We start from the raw sequence: 27,480 nt of genomic DNA on the forward strand, positions 1-27,480 counted from the left end.
TCAAGTCAGGTAGCAAATTGCAATGTCTCCCATATGTAATACATTAATGTCAGTATTGGTTACAGAGAGAAGTGTAATCGTTATAAGTTGATTCTTTTTAAAGAGCCTTAAATAGCCATTTAAGAAATATATTGTAGTGCATGAGTTTTGAAGACCTCACAGGCCCACCTGTTCAGAAATGACTACTGAGTTGTTAATTTGTGGACCTCATTACCTTGAGATGTTGTGAAAACATCTAGAGGTAGATCTTAAATAAGTACGTGCAACCGTCGCGAACAAAAATCCGTGGTCAGCGCGCACAAGGCTGCGCAAAATCGGCAGCCTGTGCGCGCCGAGCCGCGCAGCCTGCCTCCATTTCCTCCGAGGCCGCTCCGAATCAGAGCGGCCTCGGAGGGAACTTTCCTTCCGTGTCACCCCACCTTCCCTTCCCTTCCCCTCCCCTATCTACCCCATCCCCCAGCCCTACCTAAATCCTCCCCTACCTTTGTTGTGCAAGTTTCGCCTGCTTGAAGCAGGCGTAACTTGCACGCGCCGCCTCGGCATCCCCTGGCACAGGCCGCAGTGCCGGGGGACTCTGGACTGCCCTCCTGTCCCTTTTATGAAGCCCCGGGGCTTACGTGCGTCCCGGGGCTTTGCGCGCACAGGCGGCTTATGCAAAATAGGCGCGCCGGCACGCGCAGGGCTTTTAAAATCTAGCCCATAGTGCTCAATCTTACAAAACAATGAAGTAAAAAAGACAATATGGTTGAAGATAGATGAAAGCAGCAAAATGCTGTCTAACCAAATGTTTTCCCATAAGCCCAAAAACTAAAAGAATATGTATGTACAAAAATCTAAATTTTTATTTCAAAATTCAAAAAGGTAAAAAAATAGATCTAAAATAATAATAAAAAAAAAATCATAAAAACCTAGCAAAGAAAGCAAAATGTAATGGGTAGTCAAACTAACAAAGTACCCCTGGCATGGTCATATTTCAGTATGCCAATTGTCTCTTTCAATTGGATTCATTTTAAACATTCCCAAAACAGAAAATATAAAAGAAAAAACACAATATAATCTTATCTGTATTGAATTTTTTCCTTTCATATAGGTAAAAATAGTCTTCTCTCGTCTGCCAGTTTCTATTGTGATTTTAATTTCTGTACCTAGTGAAAGGCAGCATATTTTTTGTTGTCCTGACCATATTTTGTTAGGATGCTTTTCCTTGTATTACTCTTGGGGGTGGGGAATTCTCTGCTAAAATAATTAAAATTCTGCATATTTTATTTCTCATAGTATCACAATATTATAACTGTCTTTAATTGTTAAAGCAATTCAGAAAAAGTTGTTCAAAAACATAGGAATTCTACCAGTTGTTAATCGCTGTATCAGTACACCAGTGGGCAGTGAACCATCCTTTCCTCCCTTCCTCCTCATCTTGTTCTTGCCATTTTCTCTGTCCACCTTGTCATTCCTTAACACTTTCTTTCACCCTATTCTGCTATTCCTGTCACGCTCTCCTGTTACCTTGTCCGTTATTGCCACACTCTCTTTTTTTCTTCCTTCAAGGCAGACCTAACAACTCTCTCCATGCCTGTTGCCCCCTACCCCCATCCTCGTGCTTCTTACATAATATAATATGTCAGTTAGTGTATATATTTGTTTATTTTTATATATGTAATTTTTATCTGTGTATTGTATGATTGTAATGCTTATCTGTTGTGAACTACCTTAGGGTCTGTTATTGAGGAAGGTGGTATATATAAGTATAAGAAATAACCATTGTGCCAATCTTTCCCGAGTCAGTTTCTGAAAAAGTCTATAATTCTCTTATAGCTGCTCTAGAAGCATAAATATATGGCCACTGCTGCTGTTTGGGCATTTTAAAGAAAGGGTTGTTCCCTCCAAGACCTGATGATATACTCATCAAAAAAGAAAATGAACCATACAACTCATTTGTTTATTGAATCAGTCTGTCATAATGGATACTCTGTTTAACAACAACTTTAGACATGAATTGTACTGATTACAGGCCATTCTGATCCTTCCTTGTATAGAAATAAAAAATAGAATTACAAAAGCTAGGTTTCTCTGCATACATTTTTCAGAAAACCATACATACATAAAAAGGATGCTTATTGGAAATTTAAACGAAATATGGTTCTTATTGAGACCATTCAAGCTTCTGTGGTTGAAATTGAGAGAACTGGATGTTTGCCAAGAAGCTCTTAAATCTGCATTGAGTGGGGATAGTGCTTTAAACATGCAGAGTTTCATTCATTCCATGGATACCTTTCGAAATGAGCTTAAACAATTTAAGTAAAAAATAAAAAATAAATAAGATGAAAATGATTGTCAGGCTAATTATATCATTGGATGTTTAATGCTCAAAGTGAAACCAAATATTTGTTACATTTGACTCATCTGCTGATTCGTCTGCTGAGGATTCAGGTAGAGTTCTTTTTTTTTTTTTTAGAGGGTACTTAGGCACAGGCATTGGTGGAATTCTTGAGGCATGGTGCCATGTTCAAACTCTGGAGTCCTGTGTGCCTGCAGACATAGTTCCCGTAGGTACATGGGACTTCGGGTCTTTGGTAAAATTCTTCCCACCCTATTTCTGAGTGTGACTCCCAAGTGTTGAGTAAAGGATTATCTTTTGTAACAATTTCAGTTCACGATCCATTCAATTTTTGTTTCGATTTTTTTGAGGATTTTGAGTCTTTTGTATTTTTCTAGGATAAACCTTCAGCTTCCACCAATATAGATTCTTCAGTGTAATCAAAGCCATGTAGGTGGTGGCCCCTGGGTTTGGGGGATCATATGGTTTTGGTTTTTGAGAGAATGAGAATGATTGAAGTGCTTTGAAATTAATGTTATTTTTGGACTTTGAATCTTTCAAGATTGCAACATATTGCTTTGAATGCTGTGGCACCTGTTACTAGTGTTGTGGTTAAACCAGCTGACAAACGAGTTTGCATAGTTTTTTTGGATAGAGATGCTTATGAATTTGGAGGTCTCTTGTCAATGAAACGATGTAATTTATTATGAGAAATTTATGGTTGATCCCATACAAAGGTTATGGAATAAAGTGTCTGAGTTAGTACTTTTTGCCCTCTCAGAGTGTGTTATCACTGACAAGGAGTATCATTTTTTTCGAGTAATGGTTTTAACCTTCGCAATGTAAGAAGTTTATAATAGCCGTCTCTAAATTTGGAGGATATACTGTATATTTTTAAAACTTAGTTCTGAATCGATAATTATTATTATTATTTTTTTTTAACTCTGTTTATTGAGTTTTGTTCATATATTCCCAGTGATGGGACCGTAACCATACATCAACACATAATGGGTACAAAGTACAAGGTAGGATACCGTACAACATCGAACAACAGGTAATTAAAGTTGACATTCCACACCAAGTACCTAAACTGAACATAATAAACCAGCAAACTCAGCTCGTCGTACATTAGTCAGACCACAAAACAATTCTCACAACAGGAGCTTGATGCTGGATAGGGTGCACATCGACCCATCAGATCTAAGGGTAACGAAGCCCCCATCTCCCTCCCCTCCCCCCACCTACCCCCATCCCTGCCATCCCCAATTCCCCCCTCCCTTCCCACTTGAGTGTATCCTGTGTATGGGCTGTACAAGAACAGGAAAAAATCAGTGACGGCCAGTGCAATGTATCATAAAGAGCCCGCTATCTTATCCCGTGGTGGGTTGTAAGTACTTAAGAAAGGGTGCCCATAGCAGTGCAAGATCTGAGGTATGCAAGGATGATTGGTGATTACAGATATACATTTCATGAGTAAAAAGTCGGAGAAATAGTGTAAACCATATATCCCACGTTGGGGCATCAGCATCCAGCCATTTTGTAAGGATCACTTTCTTGCCTGTGAGGGCCGCTTTAAGTATAAAAGCTTTCAATAGTGCTCTACGGGGACTTGCCATAATATCACTGGGCACAACCCCAAACAGCCAAAATGCAGGTGTCTGTGGTAGCTGACAATGCCAAAGACGAGCACAAAAGGAGCTGATCGCCCGCCACAAAGACTGGACATTCGGGCAAGTCCAAAAAACATGGGTAAAAGTACCTGGAGACATTCCACACTTTCTGCAAAGAGGAGAATCACAAAGATTAGCCTTATAGGCTTGAGTGGGAGGAATGTAGCCCCGCCATAAGAATTTGTATTGGGTCTCCCGCATATCCTCATTAACGGAGATATCGGGAATAGTTGCAAAACATTTCAAAAAATCCTCATAAGTAAGGTCCAGCTCACTCCAAATGGACCATCTCTGGTATAAGGATTGCAAATGACCTATCTCTCTCGGTTGGGCCAATTCTTTATAAAAACCCGAGATTTTGGGGGGTTTATTAGCCGCTGTGCAGAGAAGGTGTCTGAGGGCAGTGTGGCGTGAGGAATCATTCCAATGCGCAGCACAGGACTGCATAAAATGGCGAATTTGTAAGAAGGCATAAAAATCAGTGTGTGGAATATTGAATTGGTGTTGGAGGTCCCCAAAGCTATATAAGGTCCCAGTGGACGGGTCGAACAATTGAGAGAGAAATATGAGTCCCTCCGCTTTCCATCTCTTAAAGGGTGTGTCCCCCTCTCCCGGTAAAAAATAACCATTATTTTGTATGTGTAGGAAAGGCGTGATACCCTGTGGTTGACGGTACAGGTGGCAAAGGCAGGCCCAGGCCGCTCGGCACGTGGTCACTAGTAAGTGAGATCTGAGCTGGACCGGAACCTCCGAGAGCCTTGCGTGAAGCAAAAAATTGAGCGAGGGGACTTCATACCAGATCTGTAAAACGGAGTGAGGCAGAAAGTGAGAAGACCCGAATATCCAATCCCTGACATAACGTAAATTGCAGGCTAAATTATACATTTTAAGGTTGGGCACCCCGACTCCCCCCCGATCAGGGGGGAGGCACAGCATCCCCAACGGAATGCGAGCTCTCTTGCCCCCCCACAAAAAGTTCCTGAGAGCCCGGGTCACTACAGTCAGATCCGCTGTAGAAAGCCACAGCGGCAACATTTGAAGGAGGTAAAGCCATTTAGGCACTATCATCATTTGGTAAAGACGGATCCGTCCCTTGAACGACAAGGGTAAGTTCCTCCACCTTTTCAAAGTATCAACCGTGTAAGTCAGCTTTGGGTGGACATTCAGCTGGTATATAGTATCCAATTGATTGGGTATAACAATCCCCAAGTATTTAAGGGTATCAGACGCCCATTTTAACGGGAACTCCCCCTCCCAGGTTTCCCTCAAGTTGCGCCCCACGTCTAGAGCCTCTGACTTGTCTCTATTAATCTTGAGGCCAGCAAATACCCCGAAATGTTCCTGTACTTGTAGTAAGTAAAATAGAGAACGTTGTGGGCGAGTCAGGAAAACCAGGACATCGTCGGCGAAAGCCGCGACTTTGAAAGACTGACCCCGTTTGCTGAACCCCCAAATGTCAGGGTGCATCAAGATCTTACGTAATAATGGGTCAATTGTAAGGATATAAAGAAGAGGAGACAGTGGGCAGCCTTGCCGTACCCCCCTCTGGATAGCCACTGGATCTGATAACAACCCATTAGTCATAATGCGGGAGTGAGGATGATGATATAATAACCCTAAATAGGACACATAATTCCCCGATATCCCATATCGCTCCAAGACGGAAAACATGTATGACCAGGCTACCCTATCGAATGCTTTTTCACTGTCAAAGCCTATAGCCAACGCAGGCACTGTATATTGTTGACACATCGTCATAGCTGATAATAGACGCACAATATGACCAGTAGCCGAGCGACCCTTGACAAAACCCACCTGCTGCTCCGTGATAAGTAGGGGCAACAGCAACGCCAATCTGTCTGCCAAAACCTTCGCCAGGATCTTTAGGTCGCTGTTAAGCAGTGATATGGGCCTATATGACTCCGGTTTATGCGGGTCTTTGCCCGGCTTTGGCAAAACTATGATATGAGCAGAATTAAAGTCTAATGGGAAGCTCTTCTGCAGCAATCCATCCACATAAAAATTCGTCAATGGGACTGCCAAATGGTCTCTCAACATTTTAAAAAAGTCATATGAGTACCCATCGGGCCCAGGGGATTTACCCGATGCCATATCGTTTATGACTCGGAGAACTTCGTAAGTCTGAATGGGGCGGTTGATAAACTCCCTTTGCTGAGATGACAAGCTCGGAGTATGTAAATTGGAAAAGAAAGACTGTTCCTCCCCCCCACCGGGGGTGGAGTCCTCCGCATATAAGGCGGTGTAAAAAGAATGGAAAACTTTCCCAATAGCCCTAAGGTCCGTGACTTTTTGCCCCTGAGTATTAATCATGGCCTGTATCGCCGTCCGAGCCCTAGTCCTCCTCACAAGGTTGGCCATAGGCCGTCCCACCTTATTGCCGTATCTGAAAAAATTGTGGTGGGCTACTTGAAGGGCATTGCAAGCTCTCTTGTGTAGGACAGTGTTGAGCTGATGAAGTATGTGGAAGTAAGCCTGTCGGTGGGATTCCGAGGGAGAGGATAGAAAGGTCTGCCTAGCCTGCTTAGTCCTAGCATCCAAATGAAGAATATCTTTCGTCATGCGCTTGTGCCTGGCACTCATAAAGCTGATTATTTCGCCTCGCAACACGGCTTTCCCCGTTTCCCAAAACAACTGAGGTTGAGTCACATGCTGTGCATTATCCCCCGCATATGCCGTCCATTTGGTTATCAGAAACTGTCTGAACTCCCTATCCCCTTTTAAGGCATTAGGAAATCGCCACCAGCGGTCTCCTCCAGATTGTTGACCAATATTAAGACCAACCGATACCGGGGAGTGATCTGAAATAACCGGGTTTTCGATGTCTGCCCTGTCCACCCTCCCAAGAGCGTCCTGAGCCAGTAAAATATAATCTATGCGAGAGAACGTCTGGTGTGGGTTCGAGTAAAAGGTATATTCCCGGTTCGTAGGGTGGAGGACTCGCCAGATGTCCAACAGTCCAGTCACTTCACAAAATTTTTTCACCCCTTCACCCCGAGCTCCCAAGCGAGTCCCGCTCTGTGTCGACCTGTCAAGTGTATTGTCCCACACACAATTGAAATCCCCTGCAATACACAGAAGACCCTCCTGGTGAGAGAGGAGCACATCCGCGAACGAACGCAAGTATTTCTGTGGATTGTCAGTGGGTACATACACATTACCAATAGTGATCTTCTGCCCCCTCCACTTTCCAATAATTAACACATAGTGGCCATTGGGGTCAGCAATGGAGCGTTCCACTTCCAAATCCGCAGATTTACTAATCAGTATAGCCACCCCAGCTTTACGGTGTGTGGACGCCGCATAGAAGCATTCTCTCACCCAGTCCCTTTTCAACTTTTGACTCTCAAGGGAAGTGAGATGTGTTTCCTGTATACAAGCGATTTCCCCATGCAATCTCTTTAAATGAGCTAATATTTTCTTGCGTTTAATGGGAGACCCCATACCGTGTACATTCCATGAAATTATTTTTGGCATGATCCCAGCCAAGCGTGAAGTGATCCTAACATTCTTCTCTGCAATATCTCCTGGTGGAGAGGGTCCCAGCCGCCCCCTATCACCAGTAAGGTCCCACGGATTGACATCCTCCTGCCCGTCTCACTCACCCACAGGGAATCCCATACACACTGCACTATCCGTTCATCCTCAGATCCCCGCTCCCACTTACACCCGCCATACTCATACACCCAATCAACCTCCCAACCCCCCCTCCCTCCCCCCTCCCCCACCCTACCCCAATGATACAAGATTAGCATATTGCCAAACGGGCACAAAATAAATGCACCCGATCTGGGAGGTCCGCTTAGGATGTCCGGGTGCCACGGACAACAAGAACTGAATCTATGTCCCCAACAGGAGACCTAGCAAAACAACAGTCTAACTTTGAGTCCAACATAGTCTTTAGGTGTATAACATGTCGGACACTGGCGCACGCGCTCAATCATCACCATCCCAGGTATACCAGATCATGAAAAACGCTGTAGCCCTCTCCGGTAGGGCCAGCGGCTGATAGTTTGAGAGGCATGCGGCAATGGGATCCCACCGAATCCAACGAGACCAGGGCCCGCACATAGTCTAAGTAATACCTGAGTAGACCAAAGGGAAAAAAATAGTAATCCATCATGGGCTTGGCCCCTTCCTGTTTTCCAGAGAGCTCACGAACGTCTTCGCCTCCTCAGGGGTCTTAAAAAGGTGGGTTTTTCCTTCCCACCCAACCCTCAGCGTGGCAGGATAAATGAGGGCAAATTTGATACGCTTCTCAAATAGCTGGGAACACATTGGGGAGAACTTTTTCCGTTGCTGTGAGACTTGCGCCGAATAATCCTGCGTAATCCTTACAGTATGGCTTTTATATTTCGCCTCTGGATTCCGTCTATATGCCATCCATATTTTTTGTTTTATAGCTGAATTAAGAATTTTGGCGATAGCTATACGAGGGCGCTTGTCTGAGTCTCGGCGTACCCCCAGTCTGTGCGCACGTTCTATTTTCATTGTCCCTTGTAAATCTGGGAGGCCTACCGCCGCTGGCAACCATTCCTCCAAAAAGTCCCCCAAGCCGCGCTCGTCCACCGCCTCCGGGAGCCCCAGGAACCTCAGATTATCCCTGCGAAGGCGATTCTCTAAATCATCCATTTTTTGCAAACAGTCCTGGAGAGACTTATCTTGCACGCCACTTTTCTCTGTTTGGGCCTGTAGCCCCTCCTCCAACCCCACGATCCGGTCTTCCAAGCCATCGAGCCGCGGCTGCAGAGCCGCCAACGAGGATTTTACCTCCTCCAGCTGGTGAGTAATCCCCGCAAGTTTAACATCTAGGGTAGAATCCAGCGTTGCCTTGAGCGTGTCCACGGTAAGTGGCGTCGCTACCACCGGGCTGATGGCGCCGGGGCTCGGCGCCATTTTGGAATCCGCGGGCTTAAGCTTGTCTTTTTCTTTGTCCTTTTTACCACCTCGTGCAGCCATGGTTGGTGGGGTTTTGTACATATAATGTACAATCGACATGGGCCGTGTCCCGACACGCGTCTCTTATGCCGGTTCGTCACCTCAGGGGGGTAGAAAGGGTATGAAAAAGTCCGTGGCACCCGGAGCTCAGGGAGAACACGTCCTCCCTAGCAGATCATCCCATGTGACCCCCCCCGAATCGATAATTATTACAAGGTTCTTTGCAAAGGTGGTTGGTTTATCTTAGTGTTATTCTCAAGTATTAATGGGGGAATATCATCATTTCTACATTTCCTCTCTAAAAGTATAATCTCAGTTTTGTCCATATTTAGTACTAGTACATACCTAGGCCTTCCCCTCTTGTTCTCTCTCCCTCCCTACGTCTCTTCCTATATTGCAGGAAACAGAAGGGGAAGGGGTGATATTGAAGCAGACGTTGCAGAATAAAGAATAGACGCACACAGAATTTGAATTACACAAGTTTGAAACTTATAAGCAGTAATGCCACTTATCAAGACTTTAACTCTTGCCTTGATGAATGACCTACTGTTCACAGCTAATACAATCCTTTTTTGTGTCCATTAGCAAGGGCGTAATTTCTGGCAGAACAACTCAGAATGGCATTCTGCCATCTTTTTTCTGGGATCCAAGAAAGCTGAGCAGAGCGGACACAGTATATTCTGTTTCCCTTGAGGCCAACCCTTGGAGGAAGCAAGTGTTGAAGCTGCTTACCTTGAGACAAGGGTTTTATTTTTATGCAATTTCCCAATGCAATTTAGGAGGCCATGGGGGCAACAGCCAAGTAAAAAAAAAAAAAAAATAGACTTGGGGTGAATGCTTGTCAGCCCCACTGCTTCTCCCGCTTCTGAATGTGTTGGCTTCTTGCTACTTATGCTTCTTCCTAGGCCTTGTCATCTTTGCTGCTGGTGACCTCAGTGGAGAAGAAGAGGGAAAAGAGTGAGGAGAGCAAGTGACATTGTTCCCCTCATTCCATCCCAAGGAGGCAAAGAGTATGCCATGCTTTTGAATTCCAGGCATTACGCTCCTATCCAAGGAGACTGAGGGCAGTGAACAGTGCATCCCAGTCTGTTCCTGCCAACTTAAAGCAGAGATGCAGTTGTATGTTTCTGTCGTCTTGAGTTGTGTTTTTTTGTGATTTGTTTTGGTTTAGGTATGTTTTTGTTGGTATATTTTTATGTTTGTGGTTTTAGTGTGGACACTGGTGTGGGCCCATAGCAGTGAGAAGACCCCTGAAGAACCATTTTGCGAAACGTTGGGATGATGCTACCATACATCCCCCTTTTTACATTTCTGCTAAGTGTAGCCTCTGTGACCCTTGTCACCTTTGGATTTATCTTAAATGAATCCTTGAATTTGAAAATTTCTCTCTCTCCTTTTTCCAACATTTTGATTTGAGTCATTTTTGTCTAGCAGGCTTTTGTGGTAAAATTATTTAGACTTCATAAGGCTCACGATTGGGGGGACTTTGTGTTTAATGTGTCTTGGTGGAGGTTTCTTTTTGAAGCAATTTTTTAAAATAGCTTTTTGTGGGGGTGTTTGTGTTTTTTTATATGGGCCCTGTTCGTGTTCTCTGATGTATTTGATTTGCTTAATATATGCAGAAGATAGGATTTAAATCCTCTAGCAGATCATTTATCAGTAGGATTTTTTTGACAGTGAGCAAACATTAGGCAGTATTTGTTCAGAATTCTACCCCCCCCCCCCCCGTGCAGAAAATAGCAGAGGAGACCCCAGCATGCCGTGGAGTGCATCCCGCGTGTGCTGCAAGACGCGCTCCATTCACGGCAAAGATGAAGGCCCCGGTGCGCTGTTCGTGGCAAAGATGGAAGGCCCCCATGTGCCGCGAAGGGTGTGAGAGAGAGAGAGCATGGGAGGTAAGAGAGTGGGGGGATGCTTGAGTGTGGGTTTCAGAGAGAGGGAGCCTATATGAGGGGAGAGAGAGCAGGAGGGTGTGAGAGAGCATAGGAGGTAAGAGTGGGGGAATGCTTGAGTGTGGGTTTCAGAGAGAGGGAGCCTATATGAGGGGAGAGAGAGCAGGAGGGTGTGAGAGAGAGAGCATAGGAGGTAAGAGAGTGGGGGTGGGATGCTTGAGCTTGGGTTTCAGAGAAAAGGAGCCTATATGAGGAGATTATGAAGGTGTGTGTGTGTGTGTGTATGAGAGATTGGGAGTTCGTGTGTATGAAAAAGGGATAGTGTGTATGTGAGGGTGCTAGCCTGTGTGAAGGGATTGTGTATGTATGAGACAGAGCCTGTGTGAAGGGGTGCGTGAGAGACATATAGGTAGCCTTATGAGGATGTATGTGTGAGAGAGAAAGGGAGCTTGTGTGGGTGTGTATGCAAGAAAGAGGGCCCTGTATGAGGGGATGTGTGTGTGTGTGTGTGTGTGTGTGTGTGTGTGTGTGTGCAAGAGATTGAGGGAGCCTGTATGAGGGTGTGTGTATGTGTATTAGAGAGATGGAGGGACAGAGGGAGCATGTGTGAGGGGCAGTACTGAGAACGGGTGGAGGAGTTTGGGCCTGAGAGGGCAAAGTGGCCAGGAGAGTAGGGAGAGTGAGTGGAAGGGACAATCTTACAGTGAATTTCTAGGGAAATTCTGCTCAAAATATTTAAAATTCTGCATCTTTAAGTAATAACTTTTTTCTGTATTAATTTGAAATGTAATTACTTAGACTGTCATGTAAATTGTGTTATTTTGACCAAAATAAAGTTTGCAGAATTTAAAATTTTTTTGCGCAGAATTCCCCCAGGAGTAACCTCCGAGGTTTTTCCATTTTTGCACTGCATATACAGAGTATGATTTCTTGCTGTTTCCAGTTTATTTTTTGTCTTCACATTTCTATTTATACATTCCTCATACCACATCAAAAATAAAATCAAGAATTATAAAAATAATTGTAAAATAGACTAATAGAATAAATATTTCAAAACTACTGATGTACAGAATAATATACAATTATTAAAAATTCTCTTCCTTAGGACTCACAGCTAGTCTCTCTGTCTCTCACCCTCCTCCTACATCCAGGCTCTTTCTCTCTAGTCACCTCCCTGACCAGTTTCTCTCTCTCATACCAGTTGCCTCCCTGACCAGTTTCTCTCTCTCATACACACACACCAGTCACCTCCTTGAGCAGTCTCTCTATCTCACATGCACACACACACACATACAGGCTTCTCACTCCTATGCTGTCTCTGGCACACAAAGGCTTCTCAATCCAATTCTCTCTCTCTCAAACACACACGTCACCACCCTGACCAGTCTTTCTCTCAATCACACATATGCTGTCTTACATACATACTCATGCTCTTACATTTACACAGTGCTCTCTCACACACTTGTTCTCACACTTGCACTCTCTCAATCACACTTAACACACACGCTCATTTACATACATGCTTTCTTACATTAACACACTTGCTCTTAATCGTTCAGATGGTCTCTTACTTACACACACACTTTCAATCACTCACTCCCCTGAGCACAAATAGCAGCTGCAGTAGCAGCTTTCTCTTTCAGCCCTCACGGCCCAAGACAGAAGAATCCCATCGGCTGCGGGGGCTAATGCTGCTCCTGTTGCTGATTGCCTGCTGCTGCTTTTTGTTTTGCTCCAGGCTTGCACTGCTGGGGCTGAAGCTGCTGCTGCTGCTACTTTTGTGTGCAGCATGGCCCTTGCTTCTTCCCACTCACCCCACTGCACATCATTTCCTCTTCTGGGTCATGGGGGTGGAAAGAAGAAAAAGCTATGCCACTGTTGCCAGCTTCCACTAACATTGCTGCTGTTCCTGCCTGAGCTTGAACATGCTGATAACCGGGCGGCAATGGCAGCAGTGTTAGTGGAATGATGTTTGCCTCTCGCTGAGGTAGAGGACAGAGAGGGAAGAGCAGTTGGGCCAGCTGGAAACTGGGAAGCTGCCAGTGCTTGGCGACGAACTGGTGTTGCAACACATTAGTTGAGAATCGCTGATCTGAACCAATTCATCTCGTTTTGCATCGCATATAAATAAGGACAGACGGGATCTTTGTACATGGGATTGTAGAAGAGCTGCTTTCTTTAAAAAAAAAAACAAAAAAAAAACTTGCAGAAAGTTTTCACAACTGTCACCATCAACTCTCATTACAAAATATACTTTCTTTTTTATTTTAAAGGCAATTACAATAAAAATCACATCAAATAAATCAACACAAACATTTAAAAGGTATGAGAGTCCACAAAAAGAGGGAGAAAAGCGACTTATAAGAATTGTTTCAAAAAGGAAAAAAAAAATAGAAGATCTAACAATTATATAAGCATCTGCAGCTATAAACTTGTAATCCTACTAACCGCTGCCTTACTCTAAATAGCCTGATCTACCCAGGTCCTTGGTCCCTAACTTTCCAGTGCTAAGGGACTTATCCTGTACAAATATTTTAGAAAGATCTGGATCAGTAAAAATAAATATCTTCCCAGGAAACTTGACAATACATTTGCAAGGAAATAACAAGAAAAACAAGGCTCCATTATAAATGGCCCCACAGCTGGTGACAAGTGTGGGAACACATTTATTTTCTGCCCATGAAACAAAGCATTCCGGTATCTAATGAAAAGTTTTAATATCAAATCTTGCTCCACTTCAGCACTAAAGTAGCCACCAAGGTAACTCCGTTTATGGTTTCTTTCCACAAGATTTCCAACACGATTTAGATTTAAACTATAAGGAGAAACCAAAACCTCCATTCTCCAGCCACTGAATCTATTTGACACAAAGACCCAGGAATATAATAAACTTTAGAAGTAAATGGAAAGGAATCTGAACCAATTTTTTAAATGTCTAAAATATCTCCTCATGAGATGTTAAGAAGTTATTTACCTGTTTCATGGAAAATTCAGAAAATGCAGATTCCTGTACTACAATGTAGTCTCCATGTTTTACAACTTTTATGTAAATGAGAGTTCTTGGTCAAAGCAGCATTAACAGACTCTCGTGTCTCCACTTTGCTGTTACAATCACTCGCTAAGGACTCACACGCCTCAGTGCTGTTATCTTGTGCTGAAATCTTGGAGACAGTTTCACTAGAAAACTTACACAACTTTCACCAGTTGTTTAACTCTGTTATCTCCATCTGGGTAATCAATTTCCAAAGAAGTTGGAGACATCTCTGGAGCATGCGGATAGCCAGACCTTCTGTTTCTGCTTGCAACCTGGTGAAAGATACTGCCTTCAAGGCCATATCAACAAAAACATTGCTGACCTTTAAAGATTCCTCTGCCCCTTTTGATGAAATTTCCAGCATTCTTTTGTTCCTCTTTGAGTTTCAAATGTGCCTCATGCATGTCAAGCATCACTCACTCTGATTCCCGCTGCCTTCTGGGACAGCTTATCTCCAATGTCTGCATTGGGAAACTGATTCAGAAAACCCAATATAATCTGAGCACCCTCTGGTAAGTGGGAGTGGAATATGAGCCTCAGCGCCAAGGGAATCTTTCACAGTCATCAACTATGCACTTGGCCAACAATTGAGGTTCCTTCATTCCTCTCATATATAGACACATAAGTCTGGACCATGGGCAACCATTAGAGTCAGTTTGGGATAGGTCTTGATCTTGCCCTTTTGCTTCACTGTCTGTCACACCTCTTAGTAAAAGGAAATGGCTTGTGTGCATGTGCTGCCTCATGACACCATGTTGGCTCCCCCTCCACCCTCCTTTTTTCCAAAATGTACTCTTTCAACTTGAATATTAACTGTATTTAGTACTATTTTGAATCCATACAGCATCTTTCAAATAAAGTGAAGGGCCATCATGTCAGGGCTACAGCAGATTCCTTAACACATCTTCGATCTGCCTCCATAAAAGATATATGCAAGGCTGACACTTGGTCTTCTATGCATTTCTTTAGTGCTCGGTACTGCCTAGAAAATGTTTCTCATCTAAGCAGCAATTTAGGACTGGCAGTTCTAAAAACCTTATTTGATCAATTCTTTCATCTCTTCCCTCTAGCCTCTGGCATAATTACGAATTCTATGGTCCTTTGACAACACAGGAACATAATATATAATTTTGTGCAAGGAGTCCATTATACTTACTCCAGTGATAAGCATGACAGAGATCAGGAACACAAAGTTGCTTACATATGACAGGTGTTCTCTGTAGCCAGCAGGTCAAATCAACCACACAAATCCACTCTCCTTCTCTTGGAGTCGAAGGTCACCTTACTATAAAGACTGAGGAGACTTGCGCAGGAATACCCATGCTCGCTCAGAAAACCACCTGGGAGTTTCTGAACTCTGAAATAATTTTTTTCCCTTTGAGTGCTGTTTGAATGCCAAAATCCATTTGTGTGACTAATTTGTTCTGCTATCTATAGAGAAACCTGTTACCTATGTTAAGTGGCCTGCATTAAGCATCTTAGATATTAATGCTGGATGTGTTAACCAGCATTAATACCTAATGAAGCCACTAAAATAAAATTTAATTTCAGTGGGCTCATCTGCATGCATCTTCTTACCATGTGATAATTCCCAATATTTCCTCATCCCGAAGAAGAGTGGGGGTTTCCGTCCCATACTGGACCTCTGTGCTCTTAACAAGTGCATTCAGAAAGAGAAATTCAAAATGACATCTCTCTCAAAACCATTCTTCCCTTCCTCCAGCCTGACTAGATATGCTCCTTGGATCTCAAAAGATGCTTATTCTCACATCCCAATCCACAAATCATCTTAGCTCTACCTATGTGTTCAGATCAATGCTCAGCACTAACAATACAAGGTCCTCCCCGTTGGCCTCTTATCAGCCCCCAGTGTGTTCACGAAATGCCTAGCTGTAACTGTGGCCTACCTAAGAAGGAAGTCTTCCCCTATTTCGACAACTGGCTTCTCGTTTCCTCCAAATCCCAAATTCTCTAGTCACATCTACTACAGACAATAAACTTTCTGGAAAGCCTGGGGTTCATAATAAACTATGAGAAGTCCAAACTTCAGCCAAAGATAAATACAGTCCTCTACAGAGTTTTCCTTCCCACTGAGAGGATCAAAACCTTTTGCATACTGGCTCTCCAGTTACAACAGCAGTCTCACCTCTCAGCACATCAAATACTCACTCTCTTGGAACACATGGCAACAGCAATTTACATCGTCCAGCACACTCCCCTTCTTATGAGTTGTCTGTAGTGGGGGCTCAAGACGAAATGGTCCCAGTACAACCAACCAATGGTCCATAAAGCTATGACTCAATCCATGAGGATAGACATAAAGTGGTGGCTGTCCCCATCTGTTTTAGAAACAGGGGCACCATTTCAGATCTAGCAGATGAGCCCTTAGAGAGCTCATGTGCTAGATCTGAAAACGCAAGGCTTCAATAGAGAGGACTTTCCAGATCAACCTTCTTGAGATAAGAGCAATAAAGGATACAATTTACACCTTTCTGCCTCAACTTCTGGGACAGTGAGTGATGATACATACAGACAACCAATTAGTCATGTTCTATATAAACAAGGAAGGCGGGTCCGATTCCAGAATACTGTTCAAAGAAGAGGTGCAGATTCTGGAGCGGGTGAAACACACGCCATACAACTACAGCCAAATTATCTTCTTGGAGTAGTGACTCAGCAGGATTTCTCATCCTCACGAGTAGTCTCTGTCAGGAGGTGGCAAACAATCTTTTCAGGACATAGGGCACTCCTAGCATGGATCTGTTCGCCTCAGAAAGCAACACAAAGCTGCCAAAGTTTTACTCAGTGTACCCGATTCTGCACAGATTCTTGCAGGATGCGTTCCTCGGGAGGAAAACCTCTTTTATCCATATCCCCCGATACCACTAATAGGTTGAGCAAGCCAGAAATGCATCGCGGAAGAAACAGATCTCATCTTCATAGCTCCAGCTTGGCCCAGGCAGCCGTGGTACACCTAACTAGTTTAACTTTCTGTTCGAGCACTAATTTCTCTGGGTATCAGTGCAGACCTGCTATCTCAGGAGGAAGGCACTCTGTTGCACACCTTGCAGTCCTCCCTATATCTGATGGCTTGGAGGTTGAGAAGAAGGAATCAAGCCACATACAGGACATACTAGTGTCTGCCAGGAAATCACCCACAAGTAAGAATTATGCTTTCAAATGGCAATGATACCTTCAATGGTGCCAATCACGGGAGATAGACCCATCCTTCTGGCCCCCTGAAATGCTATTAGAGTATCTATCAATATTTGCTCTTTATTAAGGGATTGGCAATGTCGTCTTTCGAAGTACACCTTAGTGTTATAGCTACGTATCATTCATCAAGGGATGGACTGTCCATTTCAACCCATCTGTTGGTGTCACATTTCATGAAGGGAGTACTGAAACTTCACCCACCAGCCTCAAAACCTTATCAACTTGGTGTCGGAAAGGCTCAAGCTGCCGCCTTTTGAGCACCTAGAAACTGCCTCTATGAATTTTCTAACATGGAAAGTTCTATTCCTGGTCACAATAACCTCGGCAAGACGAGTCAGGGAACTACAAGCACTAGTTCATTATCCTCCTTATTTGCAATTTTACCATGACAAAGTCACCGTAAGGACACATCTGTCTTTCTTACCAAAGATTGTTTCAGCCTTTCATCTGAACCAAACAATTACGTTACCTATGTTTTTCCCAAAACCTCATGAAAATGACAGGGAAAGAATACTTCACACATTAGTTTGTAAAAGAGCCTAGGCATATTATGGGAAAAGAACCCAAACAAATAACCGGGCTTCCCAACTTTTTGTTTCTTTCAATCCAGATTTGCCAGGGGTACCAGTAGCGAAAAGAACATTAGCTAACTGGATAATTCAATGCATTCATTCCTGCTACTCGTACCAACCTTTGAGATTCCCATCCAGAGTCAATGCGCCATCAGCTTAGAGCTGCTTGTTGCACATCTTCATAACGTACCTTTGGATATTTGCAAAGCAGCTACATGGTCCTCTCTCCATACCTGCACATCTCATTATTGTCTAGACCAGTAAGTGGCTTCAGATGCCTCAATGGGATCAGCAGTGTTGCATCATGCCACTAGAGCTCGCGGGTTGTGCACACAGAATTTATGAATTAGCCATGCGATCCCATCCTCCTCCCTGGACAGCCTTTGTCGTCATTGCTGTGCTTTGCTGACTATCTTATCAACTGAGGAGACCGGGGCAATCACATGGGAACAGCCGCACAGAGCAAAGCTCTGTATTCTTTGAGAGAAGCTTTACCCTCCAGCCGCCCAGAAGACATCCCAGACACCACGGCCAATTCATCCTGCTATCTACTAAAACACCGTTTACAGTAAACAAACTTGCTTTTGCTATGGCTGGAAACTTTGCATGTTCCCGACTGTGGAAATATGCAGAACATTTTGCAAGGCTTACTGTCCCCTGGGTGGAGCTGCTGTGTAATTAAAAAAAAAAAAAAAAGCTATACGGCCTTAAAGGGGGCCACATGGTCCATCTGACTTCTACCTTGTTGTAACAAAAAATCCAAGGTAATGCTAGTGGGTGCTTGGGTCCTTAGCAGAGAAGAAAAGTTTCAAAGCTGTGAGATTTAAGCCCTATCCCCCTCAAAATAGTTATCATAATGATAGTGGTCACCCCAGCATACTCAATATTTTGGGGAGGTTCTGAGGGCAGGAGTGATTCCCATTTGCTCTTGTGCCATTTTGGAAAATTATACTGATGGGGCAGATGTTAATTTCCTGTGCCCCCCCTAACCCCCACAAACTATTGGGTTAGCTTGAGGGGGGGGGGGGGTCAAGAGGGATGGTCTTAACAAGCTGTAACTTTGAAACCTTTTTACCTTGATTGGGGTGGGGGAAGGGGCACAGCACTACCAAGTTTTAATTTGTTTGGGTTTGTTTTTTACATTACTGGGCCTTAGCCCTGCATCACACGAACCAGCATGCAGGCTTCTGTCAGGCTGGCCGCAGAATAGAACTGCTAGGTGTACTTAATTTTTTTTCTCTGTGAAAACAGGCCTGCGAAGTCTTTGTGCATGCCTGTTTTCACTAAGTTTTCCAACACTGAGTTGCTTTGCATTTTACTTCGCAGCAGCATATTACTGGGGAGCTGAAGTAAACGTTTGTAAGTAGCAAACTGTGTCAAAGTCTATAACTGCAAAGCTGACTTTTGCACAAATTTTTCAAACGCATTTTCATGAAAAATTTCACGCTAAATGTTCACTCTAACATTTTCCATATTTGTGGACATTTTGCTCTATTTTCATGTAAAATCCCCTTTTGTGGGAAAAATTTGCACTTTACTCTCTAAATGCAGGTAAACACAAGAATGACCAATAAATCCCAGCTCATTTTGCCACACTGTCTCCTCCCATCATCAAGGGCTGGAGCTTCTAAGTTTTGAATGGTCCCTCTCTTTCTCCCTATGACATTCCAGGATTCTCTCACCCTCTCCACCAACCCTCCTCATCTCAACCTAATCTTTTCTTCTCTTCCTCCCTTCTCACGCTGGCAGAAGAAATGGCCGAGCAGTGCTATACACTGGCAGTTTTAAGTGCAGTAGTATGAACTGCACTATGCTGACAGCAAATCCTACAAAAATAGAAGAGATCTCGGTGGGGGGGGCACTGTGTGATTCAGACTGCAACTGGCTGGAAGATGGGGCAGTTTAAGTATGGCATGCCAGTGAAGTAAAAGTTCAAACGGGCCGATACAGTAAAAACGCGGGAGAGCGGGCGAACAGGCCACTCTCCTGTGCGCATGATACAGTATCTCAGTTTATTTAAATTAGGCCTGGCAGGAAAAAGAGACGCTAGGGACACTAGCGCGTCCCTAGCGCCTCTCTTTTGACAGAAGCGGCGGCTGTCAGCGGGTTTGACAGCCGACGCTCAATTTTGCCGGCGTCGGTTCTCGAACCCGCTGACGGCCATGGGCTCGGAAACCGGACGCCGGCAAAATTGAGCATCTGGTTTTCGACCCGACAGCTGCGGGCCCATTTTACATTTTTTTTTTAAATTTTTTTTACTTTTTAAACTTTAGAGACCTCCGACTTAATATTGCCATGATATTAAGTCGGAGGGTGCACAGAAAAGCAGTTTTTACTGCTTCTCTGTGCACTTTCCCGGTGCTCGGAGAAATTAGTGCCTACCTTTGGGTAAGCGCTAATTTCTGAAAGCAAAATATGCGGCTTGGCTGCACATTTTGCTTTCTGAATTGCGTGGGAATACCTAATAGAGCCATCAACATGCATTTGCATGTTGCGGACGCTATTAGGTTCGGGGGGGGGGGTTGGATTCGCGTTTTGGACGCACTATTACCCCTTACTGAATAAGGGGTAAAGCTAGTGCGTCCAAAACACGCGTCCAAATGCCGGCTAACAGTGTGCTCCGTCGGCCCAAAAGTGAACTGGTGGTGACCAAGAATTCTTTGACTATTGTCTTCCTAGTTTTTATGGTCTTTGCAAAATTCTCACATTGTTTGTTTGATATGTTTGTAGGATGCGGTACCTTTTATTGACACAACAAAGATGATGGATATTGTACATTAATTTTCAAGATCACGTTGTTTCCTTTAGTTATGACTGCAACGCTAAAAGCAGGAAATATTTTTACCCAGAGTATGTTTTGGAGTAGGAGTGGAACAGACGGCATCTTCAAGAAAAGTCAAATTGATACTAATTCAATCTGAATTACCAGAAGTTTAGTTGTTGGAAGTTTTACAGTATGGCTACTGAAATCTTGAGAGCCAGCTCGCTATGATGACAGGGATTTACAAATTGGTGACTCGGTTTGTGTGCAACTCAATGTGCTTGGACCTACACACAAACATTTAAGTATTCCACAGCCATGGCAACTGGAGTTTGCAGGAGATGGTTAAGGGAAAAAGGGTGGAGATAGAGGAGAACATAAAGAAAGGGAGCATAAAGAGGTGAGCAAGAAAGGAGGTTGCATTTTTCTAAAATTTGCTGAGGATCCCTTATAAACTCCCCAAAGCCACTGTCAAGTTGTCCATAAAGGTTGATCATGTCTGCCAATTCCTAATAATTTGATTTAGCTAATGGTTGGAACTCAGTGTCAGCAACCCTGTGTTAGAATTATGAACAGGGTGTTAAGTTAACATATTGTTAAGGTAACATATCACTGGGACTGAGAGCAAAAGGTGTTTCCTAGCGTGTAGCAGATGGACTCAGGACCAATGGGTATGGTGTACTCCTGTTAGCAGTTGGAGACGGATCAGATTTCAATCTGACGTCAGCCCCTAGTACATATACCCCTGCAGGAAGTGTAGTTCCTCAGTATTTTCCATCTTCAAAGAAGTTAGGGACTATCTGCACGCTTTCACAGCGTTTGAACCAAATTCTAAGAAGAAAACCGAAATTTAAAAGGAAAAATTTACCTGAAGAAGAGCCCCGCTCTCCTGCGGTGATACCTACGGGTCCCTCCCCCAGTTGAGATTCCCGAGGTGATTTCCATGGTCCCTCGGAGGTGAGCCTCGGTCCGGTGGCCGATTCGCGGCATGGTCCTAGCCCCCGAATCCTCGGGCGCGGCGTAGAGGCAGCCTCGGTCTGACGGCCGAATCGTGGCAAGGACTTAGCCCCCGATCTCGGGCGCGGCAGAGAGGCAGTGGGTGCACCCCTCGAGCGCGGCGGTGAAGGTATTTACCCTCTCCCCCCGCAGCCGGAGACCACCTGGGGCGAAACCGGGAAGCACCGAAGACAAGGTAAGGTGGAAATCTTCTACTTAAATCCGGTCTCCGAGGATCGAGGAGGAGCGCAGGTCGTCGATCGGAGCCTGTGCCACCGGGTTGATCCGCCCTAGCAGGGCTAGGCCCCGGCTGTTCCAGGGTCTGCCCACGTGGAGACCCTCCATGGAGGTCGCCATATTGCCTGCATGCTCGCCGTCGCGGACCTGTTCGCCGCACCGTCCGATCCGAGCGCACAAATTGAGCTAAACACACAAAAGTACTTGTGCGCATAAACTACGCGCACATAAATCCATACGCGCATAAGTTGCGCGCACAAAGCAAGGCGCACATCTACGGCTTGGAGCATATCTGCGCACATATATCAGGCGCACTGGAGCACACAAGAGCTTACGCGTCCACAGACATGGCACTTCCAGAAACTGGAATAAAAGCTCAAGGCCTCTGCCCGGCATGCCACATCAGAGCCGCACAGAGCGAGGAAGCCGACGCCCTATGCGCACACTGTGAGGAGGCCCTGGGTGATCCAGGTCAGGGCCAGCCCCACCCAGGGCCCAGTGCTAGCTCCTCAGGGGGCACCCCGGACCTAGCAGGCCCCAGTGAGTCCATCCCGGGGCCCCCCGGGAACCGGCGCCCCTCAACTTAGACCCAGCGTCGATCTCTTGGGTGGAGCTGTTTAAGGGGATTCACGCTTTTGTCAAAATGCAAACTGAACCCGGGCAGACCAGCCATACGCGCCACCGGAAGACCCTCATGCCCCAGGACCCTCGAGGCCTAGGCACAGGCTCCCACCACCCAGAAGCCCCACCTACGGGGATACGGATTTCTCCGAAGAGGAAGTCGAGTCCCTAGAGGAGGGGGAACTTCCCTCGGGGACAGAGCCACACCGAACCATGAGAAACTTCTTCGCAAAGGAAGAGCTCCCGGACCTTGTATCCCAATGTCTAACGGAACTCGCTATCCCGGGGCAAGGCACCTCGGGGGAACCTAGAATGAACCCCCTACTGGAGGGCCTTCGACAGACGTCTCGCCATTTTTCTCTCTTACAGGCGGCACAACAGCTGATTGACCTGGAATGGAATGCTCCGGAGTCCTCATTCAAAGGGGGTCGAGCTTTGTAGGCCATGTACCCCCTGGACCCGGCGACCAAGGAGCTTCTGGTGTGCTCTATGCGCACTACCATCCCAGTGGAGGGAGGAGCGGCGCTCAAGATGCACGTGATGGGCGCCTGGAAGCCATACTAAGACAGTCATTTGAAGTGGCAGCCATGTCCCTGCAGATTGCGGCCTGCTGCACCATGGTGATGTGTTCCTGCTTATCTCAAGCCAGGAACAACACCCCGGGAGAAGACATGGAATCAGCACTATCATTCCTCACTGACGCGGCTTCCGATCTAGTGCGCACAGCAGCCAGAGGAGTGTCATCCTCAGTGGCAGCCAGGAGACAATTCTGGCTCCAAAATTGGTTGGCTGACACCTCTTCCAAGACACGCCTCACGAGAATGCCCTTCAAAGGATCCCTCCTGTTCGGCAGCGGACTAGAGAAACTGGCCAACAAATGGGGGCGACTCCCCATCACCACGCCTGCCGGAAGACAAGACGAAGAGAAACCAGCGTCCCTTCCCCAGGTCCGCCAGAGGCAGAAGTTCACAGCGCTTCAACCCTTACAAGAGCAACTATCAAGCGCCCCGCCCTACAGGCAGGAACCAATCCTTTCGAAACAAGCACAACAGGAGGGGAACCAGCTCGGGTCCAGGCCCCAGCCGCACCCCACAATGAGAATCAGCCGACCCATCCAAGGGAAGGAGCCATAGGGGGCAGACTAACCCTATTCTACCGCAGATGGGTCGAGATAACTTCGGACAAGTGGGTCCTAGCCATCATCCGAGAGGGGTACTACCTGGACTTCTTTCGAACCCCTCCGGACAAGTTCGTGGAATCTCCCTGCCACGATCCCCTCAAGAGGGCGGCAGTGGAAGTTACACTGACCAGACTTCTGGCCCTCGAGGCCATAATCCCGGTACCTACACGGGAAATGAATACTGGACATTACTCCATTTACTTTATCGTACCCAAGAAAGAGGGTACATTCAGACCCATCCTGGACCTCAAAGCGGTCAACCGACACTTAAGGATCCCACGCTTCCGCATGGAAACCCTGCGACTGTCATACGTGCAATACAACCAGGAGAGTTCCTCACATCCCTGGATCTGTCGGAGGCCTACTTACACATCCCAATTCATCAGGAACACCAGCGCTATCTACGCTTCAAGGTCCTGAATCGGCTCTATCAGTTCCGGGCACTACCCTTCAGGTTAGCCACGGCACCCCGGACGTTCACCAAGGTAATAGTAGTGGTGGCGGCAACCCTCAGGAAGGAAGGAATCCTCGTTCATCCCTACCTGGACGATTGGCTGATCAGGGCAAAGTCACCGGAGGAAAGCCACCAAGCAACCAGCAGAGTCATAACACTACTGGAAAGCCTAGGATGGGTAGTCAACACAAACAAAAGCTCCCTACAGCCCTCGCAGTCGCTGGAATACCTAGGAGTCCGATTCGACACCAAGGAAGACAAGGTCAGCCTGACCCCCACGAGGAGGTCAAAGCCGTGGAACCGGCTTCAGACCCTACTGAGCGTCCCTCGTCCCACAGCATGGAATTACCTGCAAGTCCTCGGACTGATGGCGTCCACACTGGAAGTGGTGCCATGGGCGTGAGCCCACATAAGGCCCCTACAACGCTCACTTCTATCGCGCTGGAGTCCACGATCCCAGAACTACACCGTACGTCTACCACTACCGGGCAGAGTCCGGACCCAGCTACGGTGGTGGCTACAGATCAGCCACATGAGCCGGGGATCGAGAATATCCTCCCCAACCTGGACCCTGCTCACCACAGATGCCAGTCTACATGGGTGGGGAGCACACTGTGAAGAGTTAACCGCCCAAGGGCGGTGGAACGAAGAAGAAGCAGGATGGAACATCAACCGCCTAGAAGCACGGGCGGTCAGATTAGCCTGCCTGCAGTTCGCCTACAGACTTCGAGACAAAGTGGTCAGAGTGATGTCGGACAACGCCACAACAGTGGCCTACATCAACCGGCAGGGCGGAACCAGAAGCCAACAGGTGTCCTTAGAAATAGACCGTCTGATGGCATGGGCGGAAGCAAATCTCCAGGAGATCTCTGCCGTCCACATCGCCAGGAAGGACAACACCACGGCAGACTTCCTCAGCAGGGAAAGTCTAAACCCAGGAGAATGGAAGCTGTTGTCCACAGCCTTCAACTTGATAGTGAATCGGTGGGGGACCCCAGACATGGACCTTCTAGCAAGCAGATCCAACACTCAAGTACCCAGATACTTCAGCCGCAGGTGGGATCCGCAGTCCCAGGGGATCGATGCCCTGGTACGGGCCTGGCCACCGGGGACTCTGCTATACGCCTTCCCACCGTGGCCCATGCTGGGTGCAATCATTCACAAGATACAGCGACACAAGGGCTAGTTCTTCTGGTGGCCCCGGATTGGCCAAGAAGACCCTGGTACACAGACATGAGAAGACTACTGGCAGGGAATCCACTACCCCTGCCTCCACACAGAGACCTACTACAACAAGGTCCCATCCTCCACGAGGATCCAGCTCAATTCTCTCTTACGGTCTGGCCATTGAGAGAAAGAGGGGATACTCAGGGGCAGTAATAGATACTCTCCTTCGAGCACGTAAGTTCTCCACATCTCTAACATACATAAGGATCTGGAGAGTCTTTGAGGACTGGTGCGAAGACCACAACGTCAAGCCACGCTCCTCTAAAGTTCCCGTGATCCTGGAATTCCTACAGAATTGACTACAGAAGGGTCTGTCCCTCAACTCCATCAAGGTACAGGTGGCTGCATTGGCATGCTACGGCTCCAGGAGCGAGGGCGACAGCATAGCCTCGCATCCAGATGTATCACGATTCCTGAAAGGAGTCAAACACATTCGCCCACCACTAAAGTGGCCAGTACCTTTGTGGAACCTCAACCTCGTCTTGGAGTTCCTAGTGGGATCCGCCTTCAGACCCCTCCAAGACCTATCCCTCCGTCTGTTAACCTTAAAGACTGTGTTCTTGCTGGCCGTGTATTCGGCCCGCCGCATCTCGGAGCTACAAGCACTGTCCTGCCGTGAGCCGTTTCTCAGACTCACCCCGGGGATCATCCAGCTACGCACGGTTCCCTCCTTCCTCCCCAAAGTGGTCTCACATTTCCACCTTAACCAAACCATCTCACTACCTACGATGGACAGCTTGAAGAATTCGGAAGAAGCCCGGAGTCTACGCCATCTCGACATCGCAGACTCCTCCACAGATACCTGGAAATGTCGGAACCAGTACGAAGGACGGACCACCTTTTCGTCCTTCACAGTGGGAAGAGACAAGGGGAAGCAGCCTTGCGGGCAACCATTGCCCGCTGGATCAAGGAAGTCATCAAGGCGGCCTACGTAGAAGCGGGAAAACCACCACCTCTACAGGTCAAGGCCCATTCTACCAGAGCCCAGGCGGTATCATGGGCAGAAACTAGAATGCTGTCACCTGCCGAGATCTGCAGGGCGGCAACGTGGTCCTCCATCCATACCTTTTCCAGATTCTACCGTCTGGATGTGCAAGAGGACACAGCATTTGCAAGGGCAATCGTAAGGGGACCACGGGCAGCCTCCCACCTGGTTCGGGAGTAGCTTTTATACATCCCATTGGTCCTGAGTCCATCTGCTACACGCTAGGAAATGGAGACATTACTTACCTGATAATTTCGTTTTCCTTAGTGTAGACAGATGGACTCAGCATCCCTCCCTCGGCTGCCGTTATACATGGTTTTTCAATTAATCAAGGGTAAGCCATGTTTTCATTTACCTAGGGCATCCACCCTGCCGGGTGTCGACGCTTTCCGGTTGAGTACACTGGCGGTCTCCAGCTATGGTCAATCAACCAGTTCGAGTTAATCAAGTTAATCAAGTTAATCAAGTTTTAAACGTTCTAACAAGTTATTTAAGTTAACCATATTAAGTTAATCAATCAGTCAGTCACACATATATCCACAATGCTTTGCAAGGAAGAATACTGAGGAACTGCACTTCCTGCAGGGGTATATGTACTAGGAGCTGACGTCAGATTGAAATCTGATCCGTCTCCAACTGCTAACAGGAGTACACTATACCCATTGGTCCTGAGTCCATCTGTCTACACTAAGGAAAACGAAATTATCAGGTAAGTAATTTCTCCATTAGAGTGCAATGATGAATTCTGAATCCAGTGCAGTGGTTCAGTTCATTCCTATCTCCACTTGACATTTTCTGAAGATTGTGGAATTTGGTATCTCACCACATTCTTGCTTCCTTTGGCCTTGCAGTCACATCTACAGAAAAAAACATACATGATTTCAAAATTTCAGATACTTTAGTCTTATTTTTTTCGTTAGTCCAATAAAATATGACAACCTACAAAACTGTGTTTTCTGCAGGGCCAATGTAGTTACTAGAACTCTTTGCTACATATTGCATGGTATGTTATATCTTGCAGGTAGAAAAACTAAGCAGGGAAATCCATGAAAGGAAGCAAAAAGAAAAGAATAAGACTGATGCAGCAGTGCAGACAGAAGATTACACCACATGGTCCCATTCAGGTAGATCATGACCCTATCAGTGGGGAAGCAATGTTGTTTTTCTTCACTCCCATATTGGATCCCTTTCCATTCCTACATATTGCAGCAATTTTACTGGGTTGTGTAGATGGGAAAATGGAGTTTATTTTCTTGCAAATTATTTTTGACTCCGTTTCTTTTTGTTCCTTTCTTGTGCTTCCAGCTGACTTGCACTGATCACAGCACTATTTGCAACTACATGGGGATTCTTACCATATTT

The 27,480-nt window shown here is 46.0% G+C and overlaps 1 protein-coding gene across 2 annotated transcripts in view; it reads left to right on the forward strand.

Moving 5' to 3' along the window:
• Positions 1 to 27,480, forward strand: part of AGGF1 (angiogenic factor with G-patch and FHA domains 1) — a 199,916-nt gene that overhangs the window by 34,448 nt on the left and 137,988 nt on the right. Inside the window, exon 2 of one of the 2 annotated variants that reach the window (XM_029575326.1) lies at positions 27,140 to 27,242. The exons of the other annotated variant lie outside the window; for it this stretch is intronic. Within the exon in view, the coding sequence (XP_029431186.1) occupies positions 27,140 to 27,242 (103 nt within the window). The remainder of the gene's footprint in view (positions 1 to 27,139; positions 27,243 to 27,480) is intronic. 2 annotated transcript variants of the gene reach the window in all.

The sequence above is a fragment of the Rhinatrema bivittatum genome, chromosome 1 (assembly GCF_901001135.1).
Source record: "Rhinatrema bivittatum chromosome 1, aRhiBiv1.1, whole genome shotgun sequence".
NCBI classification, from domain to species: Eukaryota; Metazoa; Chordata; class Amphibia; order Gymnophiona; family Rhinatrematidae; genus Rhinatrema; species Rhinatrema bivittatum.